The 10,598-nt window shown below is 44.6% G+C and overlaps 1 protein-coding gene across 7 annotated transcripts; it reads left to right on the plus strand.

Moving 5' to 3' along the window:
• Nucleotides 1-255: 255 nt before the first annotated feature.
• LOC117808330 (oxysterol-binding protein-related protein 11-like) lies at nucleotides 256-10,528 on the plus strand. Of its 7 annotated transcripts, none has more exons than XR_004630223.1 (15): nucleotides 256-406; nucleotides 490-677; nucleotides 1,660-1,728; nucleotides 1,937-2,112; nucleotides 2,404-2,483; nucleotides 3,105-3,293; nucleotides 3,953-4,175; nucleotides 5,041-5,186; nucleotides 5,445-5,585; nucleotides 6,319-6,778; nucleotides 6,871-7,057; nucleotides 7,176-7,358; nucleotides 7,449-7,602; nucleotides 8,575-8,686; nucleotides 10,352-10,457. XR_004630223.1 is itself a non-coding variant. In XM_034678008.1 (14 exons), exons 2-14 carry the CDS (start codon nucleotides 562-564, stop codon nucleotides 10,451-10,453), a joined length of 2,226 nt encoding a protein of 741 aa, XP_034533899.1. In that variant the 5' UTR covers nucleotides 256-406; nucleotides 490-561; the 3' UTR covers nucleotides 10,454-10,528. The 7 variants fall into 7 exon arrangements, 5 of the variants coding, with proteins under 5 accessions (XP_034533899.1, XP_034533904.1, XP_034533901.1 ...); XR_004630222.1 differs by lacking the exon at nucleotides 10,352-10,457 and adding an exon at nucleotides 9,901-10,042; XM_034678008.1 differs by lacking the exon at nucleotides 8,575-8,686 and having other exon boundaries at nucleotides 10,352-10,528.
• Nucleotides 10,529-10,598: the final 70 nt, after the last annotated feature.

Genomic DNA, 10,598 nt, shown 5'->3' on the forward strand with positions numbered 1-10,598 from the left:
AACAGATCGTGGACAACTTATTATGTGTCAGAAATTAATAATGATAATTTAAGGGATTAAATTTAAAATATTACACTGCTATTGTGATTGTCCGGCTGTTTAGTGAATCTATATATATTAAAATAATTATTTAAAAGGTCAAAAAATATTTTATTAATTGTATAAATGTTTTTCTTTAACTATTTGTTGTTTTTTATTTGTTTATTTTATTTTTCTGTGAGATTAATCGAACCCGGAAGTGTGCCGTTGACTTCTGGTCACATGACTGTTTTCCTGCCAGAGCTGTAACTATCAGTCGAGTTAGCAGGAACAGGCTAACAGGCAGCTCCCTGTTTAGGCTCAATAATAGACAATGTTTCATCCCTTGTTATTAAACACAGCCAGCTAACAGTCCAGCCTGTGTCGGGTGAGTAGTCCGTGTAGAGAAGACATGAACCCACAGCTCTGTTCCGTGTCTTAACGCTTAACGTCCACTCCTTCAAATCTCAGCTAGCTTGACAGGTTAGCTCAGCTAGCAAAGCCTCAGTCCGCGTCCAAAGGGAGGCGTCGCTGCGTGTGACTATGCAAGGGGAGACCACGGCGATCCGGATCACGGAGAGCGAAGGGAAGCTGGATGTTTTCCCCCAGAACAGGACCCCCAGCTCGGGGAGGGCAAGTGCTAAGAGCTGGCAGTACAGGTGGGTGGCTGTTTATCATCCTAACTGTCATGTTATTATGGAGCTGAGTAGTTTACAAAGAGAGTGGAGTAAACACAGGATACATAAACAATAACACAGGAGGAAGGGAGTCAAACAAGAGCAAAACAATAACATAAACATATCTGGTCAATTTAGAATATACAATTTAAATACATCTGCAATTAAACACACTTAAGAGGGAGCAAAGTACTTTAAAGTGTCTTAAATGTGAAACTACAATATATTAAGAATGTAAACAAACACAGAGAGGTAGAGGTGTGGAGCTAACCTGTTTACAAAGAGACTGGAATAAATACAGGATGCATAAACAATAACATAAGGAAGGGATTCCAACAAGAGCAAAACAATAACATAAACATATATGGACAATTTAGAATATATAACTAAAGTAGATCTGCACTTAAACACACTGAAGAGTGAGTACATCTAAATAGGACACTGTTTAAAGCTTTAAAGTGTCTGAAATGTGAAACTGCAATATATTAAGAATGCAAACATACATAAAGAGGTAGAGGTGTGGCTTTAAGTGAACTCTAATGTACAACCAAGCTGATGTGCAAACACATTGATTCTTAAATCAAAGCATGACATAACTCCAAGCTGGTTTAACTAAATCAATCATGGACACAATGCTGATCTTGTTCTGCAGCATTAAAGATAACATATAGAAATAATCACACTCCCAGCTGATGGTGTTTGCTGTCAAAGTACCTAAAGAGGACTCACTGTACTTTTGAGTCTGTTTCATAACCGATAAAACTCCTCAGAGGAGCTTTAGTCTTTAAGGTGTCTGTTTGTTTACATTGCTGTAACCACATTGTCACTTTTTGTGATTAGTTAATGATTGAATCTACTGCCCAATCAGACAAGTTAAAGAAGCATCTCTGTGATTGATTCTGTGCATTGTGTAATCTGTGTTTCACAAGTGTTCTCTCTCTCTCCTGTTAATCTGTGTTGGCAGCGACCACATGGAGAACATTGACGGCTACCTGATGAAGTACACCAACCTCGTGACAGGCTGGCAGTACAGGTATGTTGTTTTTATTTATGTGTTTACAAAATGACAGCCTTAAATTGACTTGTGTTCCAATCAAGGATAAAAGATAAACAAGGAACTCTCTTCAGCCAGCTCCGCAATCCAACCAAGTCCGTAATCTAGTCTAATCCAATCCAATTATTGCTGCGGAGGTTTCTAAGAGGGGTTAGGTGTTTTCACCGTGGCTGTTTTTCTTTTTCAGGTTCTTTGTCTTGAACAATGAGGCCGGTTTTCTGGAGTACTTTGTCAACGAGCAGTCGCGGCCGCAGAAGCCCCGCGGCATGCTGCCTCTCGCGGGGGCCGTCATCTCCCCCAGCGACGAGGACTCGCACACCTTCACTGTCAACGCCATCAGCGGGGAGCAGTACAAGCTCAGGGGTGTGTATCCACAGCAGCACATGTCTTCTCAGGTTAATTTAGGGACCTTTGTTCATCCCTCGCCGTGCTGGATTGCTGATTCAGCTCTTTACTAAAAGCTTGTGAGCTCCTCTCGCAGCTCTTCTAGAAGCTTGCCCACCCTCATCATCATCATCCATCAGCTTCATACAGTATTGATCTGGATGTTTTCCATTATCTCCTGCCGGGTGAAGCAGAAGCATACGGGAATCGATGGCGAGTTAGATCATCCTGGAGTTACCCTAACACAGTTTTTCCTCTCTTGTCTCTCAGCCACCGATGCCAAAGAGAGGCAGCACTGGGTGAGCAGGCTGCAGATCTGCACGCAGCACCACACTGAGGCCATGGGGAAGGTACGGTTTGACAGGATCTCACACCTCACTCCTACTCCTAGCTGCAAACACAGACACATCTCTGAGATATTACTGTGGAAGTGTGCAGTCCTGTTCATGACTTACTGTGATAACTGCACATTATAAGGTTGATTCAAATGTAAAAGCTGCTCTACTGAAGAGCGGATGTGAGCTGGACACTTTGACGTTTCCTGTTTTTCTTCCTTGCGTTGCCAAAGGAGCAATTAACCACAGTCAGCAGCCGGAGGAGCAGGAATCTGTCTGTTAGATATGAATGTTTACATCGCACTGATGAGGTTTTATTTTCTGTGTGCAGACACTACATCTACCTGTATTGATTACATATTGAACTAGTGAGCTGCCTGTGTCCTATTTCAAAGCTCTTGAGATACATGTGAGGTAGAAGCTCAGAGGGTCTATTTTAAGCTGTGTATCTTCCACATCAGTTCACCTCAGCTGCTTATAAAAATAAAACTGTCTTGACCCTGTTCAAAGAGGTGAATTCACCTGAGATATCTCTGCTCCTGCAGGAAGAACCAGCCCCATAGAAAATGTAACCTTACACATGAATTTAGTGACGTGTATCTATTCAAATGAAAACAAACATTTCCCCTCACACAGACTAACCCCCCGCCCAAGTCCCGGAGCTACTCCATGGCGTCTCAAGGCAGCGGCAGCTCCCCAATGTCCGTGCGACGGCCAAGCCAAAACCCCAACTCCTTATTCGGCTGGTCGCAGTCCCACAAGAGCTCGTCACTCTACTCCAGTAAGAGGTCTTTGCTGCCAGACCATCTCCTGGACGCTAGAGAGGTACGGCAATTTGTGATGCTGGTTTTGTGTCGACAGGAACGAGCATGTTGCTTTGAATATTTTCTTTCTGGTGGATTGTTCTTAATTTATTGTAATCAAATTCCACAAAAGCAACATCAAATGGAAAATAAATCTTAGAGTAACTCGTTATAAATGGAAACTAGCAGGAAAACTAAAGCTGGCACTCTACCCACAATGCAATGATTTATTCATGGTTAAACTTGAGAGCAGTGAAGATCTTCTAAAAGGCTTCTTAGATGAACAAACTGGGATAAATTCCTACAAGACACGCTGCGGTAACAGTGAAATATTTAAGACTTAGTCTGAGGAAGTGTTTCTGTTTTTAAGACGTGATTGGCAGAGAGCTCTGTCTTCATGCCGACACATTTAGATGACAGATTATTCACAAGAGGGAGATGTTGTTTTTACTTAAGTGTTAGCAGACATCTGCAGCAGTTTGGATAAATCCTGCAGTTTGTAGTCTTTGGGTTTTGTTCCTCCTTTAAAGTCAAATATATTTCTCTCTTTAATCAGAACATGATGGTTAATTTGAAGGATTTTATTTGTAGTGTTTGATCAAAACAAAGATCTCTAGGTTGGAGAAATGTTGGAACAACAGTTGATGCTTTTTATTTCATTTTTGTTTGAAAAATAACCAGATTGTCTCCACGATCCCCCTCCAGATGATGACCCAGGCCCAGGGCCAGCATCGAGACCTGATCCAGAGCATTGAGGGCCTGCCTGCAGCCCCGGGCATCTCCCCTCTGGACCAGGATTTCCTGATGCTCAAGGCCACCTCCATGGCCACCATGAACTGCCTGAATGAGTGCCTGCACATCCTGCACCTGCAGCAGATGGCCAGGCAGAGAGGCTCCCTCGGAGGTCAGTCAGCTGTTCCTGGAGACGTTGTCTTCTTTGTTTGTTTGTTTGTTTGTTTACCTGCAGGTTGTTCAAACAGAGACTCTGATTCAGACTCTCTAAATGGAGTGTTATGTGTTCTTTACAAGCTGCTTCTGTGTTGAGACCAATCATAGTCTTGAATATGCAGGCTGCACTCGACCTTACAGCTAGCGTTGGCCGGACAGTGGAATTATTTTGCATTATTGATAGGGAGCCCTTCCTATTCTTACCACCTGTCTCAAAGGTAACGAGATCTCAGCAGTTTAAATATCCGTCAGCTTCACTTTGAGGACCGACTGCAGCTCTAACTTTGCTCCATATTCACAAACATAAAGAATTATTTTCTCCTAAAGTGTCTCTTTATTCTCACCTTTTCTACCCAGAGTGATTTGAATAGAATCATCCAGGTAATGTCCCACTTTTCAGCAGCTCTCATTACGCGATGCATATTTCATCAGGCCAGCCTCACCGCTGCAGCCAATCAGATTAAGTTGTCCGACGACGCACGAGGTGAATTTGAATGAGCTCTGCCCACCTCTGAACATGCATTAAAAAATGCCCGATGCTGTTCGGCCAATCAGAGGGCGAGGATGTTTCCTGTCGGCGGGGCCAAAGTATCCTGATACCTGGCTGGTCTCAGGGTTTGGGTTTCACTCTTTTGGTCGAGTGTAGCCGTCGAAGGAAAAGCCATTTGTCTCAAAGCAGCCGGACAGGTGGTTGTTGGATCGCTGGATATTTGGGGGGATCGTAGGGCTAGCTGTGAGTGTCAGGGGGACTCGGGAGGGAGGGGGGGTTAGTACCAAGATCAGCTCTGAACCTGCCGCTGTGTACTCCTCATCCATGGCAGGACCCACCATCGAGTGGCTGGAGCCTAAGCTGCCTGACATCCTGAAGAACGGCAGCAGCTCCATGGGCAGCTTCGCGACCGAGGGCGGCCAGCTGGAGGGGAGCGGGCTGGAACTCAGCAGCCCTGAGTCCTGCAGCTTCTCTGGGGTAAGACGAAGGAAATGACTCTTTAAAAAATAAGAACCAACCTGTTGATTTGACTTTATTATGTCTTTTAATGCTTTCTAATCCAGCTGAAAACCATTGAACTACTTGTTTTAACTCAGACAAACTGTGACACAGTCTCCTAAATCATAAACAATCACTCACTTTCCACCTCGCCCGCGTCATTTGAGCCACTCGTTGAATAAATCACATTCCCCTCCCTCCCCTCTCTCTCTCTCTCTCTCTCTCTCTCTCTTCCAGGAACAGGAAGACATTGACGCTGAGGATGAGAACGAGGACTCCTTCACAGACAAGGAGGAGGACCTGGGAGCTGTGGAGGAGGAGCGCAGCGTCATCCTACACCTGCTGTCCCAACTGAAGCTGGGCATGGACCTCACGCGGGTAGGTCGAGTTCCACGAACAAACCACGCAGCAGAATAAACCCCGTCTGACCAAACACAGTCAAGACTTCACTGCTTTGCTTCTCTGGGTGTTGGATGACAAACCGTTGTCTTGGCTTTTAGTGGGCAAAAAAGTGCAGATACATCATGATTCTGGTGTTGGTGCATTTTATGGCTTTTAATTTGCATAAATCTAGCGATGCAGAATATTATCGCTGAGCAGAGAGAAAACACTGAGAGGATGTGTCATTTTTATAGTTCATTTTTAAGCATTGATTACACACCATATGCAAGAAATGTGACCAAAACAGTCTGCTTTTAATATCTTAAAGTTAAAGCTCATGAAAGCAGAACATCTGTCTGAATGGAAAAAGGATGTCATGACCCTGAATTAATGAGCCCTGCTTCGTTTCTCTGTCCTCTGATTTGTACCGACCTTACAGTCTGAAGTAAGCACTTCTGACTTTGTAATTACCACACACGCACACACACACTCTCTCTTACAAACACGGGAGGCGAGTCGGAGAGAGTCATTCAATCTCGGAGTGTCAGTTTGTTCCAGTATTTGGATAGCCTCGTCTTTGGTTTCTGGTTTATAGCGGTTATCTGTTTGATCCACAGTCTCAGATCCAGATCTACTAGACTCTGTGACCTCTAAGTCTCTTCCTGTGATTGTCTCAACCGTTAAATAATGATTGATAAAGTCAAAATGAAACATTCCCTTCTTCCCTCAGGTGGTCCTACCTACCTTCATCCTAGAGAAGCGCTCTCTCCTGGAAATGTACGCCGACTTCATGTCCCACCCGGACCTCTTTGTGGCCATCACAGACGGCAACACCCCAGAGGACCGCATGGTCCGCTTCGTGGAGTACTACCTCACCTCCTTCCATGAGGGCCGCAAGGGCGCCATCGCCAAGAAGCCCTACAACCCCATCATCGGCGAGACCTTCCACTGCTCCTGGAAGGTGCCGAGGACCGCAGAGGCCCCCAAGGAGCCGTCAGAGGGGAGCCCAGAACCGGCCGCCTCCCAGGACCCCTACCAAGTGCGCTTTGTGGCCGAGCAGGTGTCCCACCATCCGCCCGTGTCCGGCTTCTACGCTGAGTGCCAGGAGAGGCGGATGTGTGTGAACACTCACGTGTGGACCAAGAGCAAGTTCATGGGGATGTCCATTGGAGTCTCGATGATCGGGGAAGGTAAGACGGACGCTTATATCTGATCTAAGGGGCGGTTTTACTACGTTTGAGGAGTCTTGATTTTCTTATCTTTGATTGGTGGACCTCTGCAGGTTGTCTGAATCTGCTGGAGCATGATGAAGAGTACACCTTCACGCTGCCTTGTGCGTACGCGCGCTCCATCCTCACCGTCCCCTGGGTGGAGCTTGGTGGAAAGGTCAACATCATGTGCGCAAAGTCGGGCTACTCGGCAGTCATCACTTTCCAGACTAAACCTTTCTACGGCGGCAAATTACACAAGTGAGCTCCCCTTTGGTTTCATATTGATGTTGATGTTTCCTCATATCGTATCCTACATCCTGGGTTGTTTTCTAAAATAATGAGCGTCCTTGATGTTGAATTTCTTTGCGTATTGCAGAGTAACAGCCGAGGTGAAGCACAACACAACCAATGCAGTAGTGTGTCGAGTGCAGGGCGAGTGGAACGGCGCTCTAGAGTTCAGCTACACCAACGGAGACATGAAGGTGGTCGACGTCACGAAGCTGCCCGTCACGAAGAAGAACGTCCGGCCGGTTGAGAAGCAGGGACCGACAGAATCCAGGTAAGAGGACTTTAAAAGGATCAGAATGTAAGGTGAAATATTGAACCAGCAGGAGTATGAATAAGTTAACCTTGATGTGCTGCATTTCAGGCGGCTGTGGCAGCATGTGACCGCCTCCTTACGGGAGAAGGATATCGAGAAGGCGACGGAGCACAAGAGGCTTCTGGAGGAGAGGCAGAGGACGGAGGAGAGGCACCGCGCTGAGACCGAAACTCCCTGGAGGACCAGATACTTTGACAGAGAGGTCAGCGGACTCGCCAATACTTTAGATTTATTTACCCTCAACTAAAGCTTGAGAGACTTATAGAGAGACAGATTTAAATTCAGATTTGATGCAGGAGAAGTGAAGATGCTTGATTCTTTTCTGAACAGCTGGAGAGAGACAGGAGAAGTCAGGAGTAGAGAGTAGGAGATGACATGCAGCAAAGAGTCGTGGCAGGGAGTTGAAGCAGTGCCCGCTGCGATGACGACTTTAGCCTCTGCATGATGCGCGTACTTTAACAGATATGCCAACCAGCGCGTCTAAGATGCTCGAGATTTTTGCACCATGTTGGTTCTGCAGAACAAAAACCTCACGTGTTGTAACAGCGGAACAAACCGGCTGCAGGAAATGAATCTGAGATTGTTTGAGTAGCATTCGAGTTTATTTACGCTACGCAAACACAACACGAAACCAACCCCCCTCCAGGCGCCTTTCCAAACCCGTTGTCTCTGGGTCCACGACATCAACGTTACCGCCAGGACTCGGTTAGTTCCGTTGCTTTTTCCGTGAAAACAGTAGCGCGACATGAGGCTGACAGGAGACCGGTTTCGTGATCAAGCTCAGTTCGGCTAGGCGTGATTTCAGGATTTCCTCACCATCCTAAAGCGGTCAGCTTGAGTTAGGGAGGGCGTCTCTTTCTGTTTCAGGTGAGTGGCAGCTTTACTGTAGGTCACACACACACACACACACACACAGATTTCTCTGTGATTTTCTCTCAGTAAACAGACTGGAACATAATCATAACTTGATGTAGATTTAGGAACAGCAGCATCATATTCTCAGCTAGATGACACAAACAGCCTTTACGCTGCATGTTTTTAAAAGTTTGCTCAGCTAGATCTAGTCTGAGGTTTTGTATAGACTTTGTTTAGTTGTCTTTTCAGCACCTACATTTTGAAAAGTTGTTCCTCATGAAGAAAGAGACTGACTCTCTCTCTTTTCCTCCTCCTGCAGGGTGAAGGCTGGGTCTATCACAAACCACTTTGGAAAAACTCTACCTTCAAAACCTAGCTCCTCCAGCCCATCTATCAGGATGATGATGATGCAGAGATTCAGGAGAGTGTGTGTTAGTGTGTGTGTTGGCATATGAGAGTTCATGTGTATGTGTGAGAGAGAGAGTGAGGGTGCACACACATGGTTTAACGGTTATGAGAGCATGACCTGCACTGACGTACAGATGAATGCGACGCGGGGAGAAAAGGACTGAAGGTGTTTTTTGACTCTCGCTCATGATGTTCACGAAGCCTCCGAGTACAAACGTTTGTACTGCTGATCTCTCTTTTTTTTTTATAATCTAATGACAACATACTCTTGTACAGGTAAAGGTACTCTATTTACACCGCCTTAAGATAGTCTGATGAATGATGCTCTCTGTTTGCTGATCAACCTGGAAATGGTTCTTTTTTTTTTAGCCGTTATATCACACACTAAGACGAAGCGACTCTTGAGGAGTTTCCTCCTGAAATAAAATATCCAACATAACCTAAATCTTTGGATTACTGCCCGATGGGATGAAGATTTAATACTGTGAAGCTGTTGTGGGACGGATCCTGTGTGCTGGATTGTGAAGTTGCTCTACATGATTTTCATCTGTTGATCTTTCAGAGTGTTTCACGTTCATTTCTAAATCAGATGATTTCACGCCCGCAAAATCGACTAACCTGCTTTTTCACATCTGTGTGCTTCTGGCTTCACCTGCTGTTACAGAAAAACAACAAATCATCTTCAGATCATGATTCAGAGTCTCTCTTAGGACCAATTTGTGCATGAAAATGTGAAAATGTAATCGAATCTGTAGAGGAAGAACTCTTTCTAATGGATCCACCAAACATACTCTAAAACTAAAGCAATCAGACGTACGTTTAAATGCACAAAATGCTCTACAAACATCAATCATCTCAGAGCAATGCATCCATTATATCAGTAAAAGTGTGTAGGAGGCACGTCAATCTTGAAGTTGAAGTAATAAAGTTTCCTCCTCCTCCAGAGCCTCAGATTATTCCTAAATCCATTCTTACAGGGGAAATATGAAATTAATCTGTGAAAGTATTCCTTTAATGTGGAACTGATTGATTCTGAAATTGAATTTTTGTGTCTAAATTCTCCTTCATTGATGCTATATTGATATTAGTGTACTGAAAACGTCACACTGCTTGAATGGCATGTCGTAGACTAGCGGACAGATAACCAAATTTTAAATAAATGAAGAAGTGAATGCGTCTTAATGATTGCTCCCCTGAGTCCTCATGCCCTTCTTCTTTTACTTCCTTGTTGTTGCAGTGGATGGTAACGTCCCTTCATGCATGATACTGAAGTCTCACAGCTGCTCCTGTGTCTGCATTGATTACATTTATAAACGTTGTAAAAGCTTTTAACCAAATTTGCTTGTTTTGTAATGCAAATAAATATTATTTTCTTTGAACGCGTGTTTATCCCCGATCTTGCGCTTTAATCGCTCTTAATTTGACCTCCTCTTTCTGTGTGACATTCCTGCTTTCCTTTCAGATTAAACTCCAATCCATGAACCCGATTCTTCCCCCTCTTGAGTTCGTTTTAGCGTCACATTCAGAGAAAGTCCACCCTTGCAGTTCATAAGCTACTCCTCCCTTAATGTCTTGGTGCCTTATGCGAACTCTGTGTGTCTCCAGGATAAGGAAAACCACGTTTTGAACAGTTATTTTGCAGAGTGCTGGCGTATGTTTGATTTGCGTGTGTGTGTTTTCCTTTAAAGATGCTGGATGTTCAGAGACGAACGACTGCAGCACTTTGTTCTGGGTTTGTCTTGGGTTTTTGGAGTCCACTGGTTGTCACGCTGACCTATGAAATGCACTGACATTGAAGGAAACCTGATGTTGTAGAGAAATGGACATGTGTGACATTAATCAAATAAACTGTGTATCAGTTGTAAGTTTTATTCTCCACTGAGTTAAAGCTGTCTTTTTTTTATTGAAATATTTAATAAAGTGCACGTGAAGGGT

This window comes from Notolabrus celidotus, chromosome 24 (genome assembly GCF_009762535.1).
Source record: "Notolabrus celidotus isolate fNotCel1 chromosome 24, fNotCel1.pri, whole genome shotgun sequence".
NCBI lineage: Eukaryota > Metazoa > Chordata > Actinopteri > Labriformes > Labridae > Notolabrus > Notolabrus celidotus.

What these genes read in the sequence shown, in the direction of transcription:
- LOC117808330 (XM_034678008.1), top strand. Translation starts at nt 562, where the DNA reads ATGCAAGGGGAGACCACGGCGATCCGGATCACGGAGAGCGAAGGGAAG. An exon ending in AGTCCTGCAGCTTCTCTGGG is followed by an intron (nt 5,187 to 5,444) that starts GTAAGACGAAGG and finishes TCTCTCTTCCAG; the next exon opens with GAACAGGAAGACATTGACGC. An exon ending in TGGGCATGGACCTCACGCGG is followed by an intron (nt 5,586 to 6,318) that starts GTAGGTCGAGTT and finishes TTCTTCCCTCAG; the next exon opens with GTGGTCCTACCTACCTTCAT.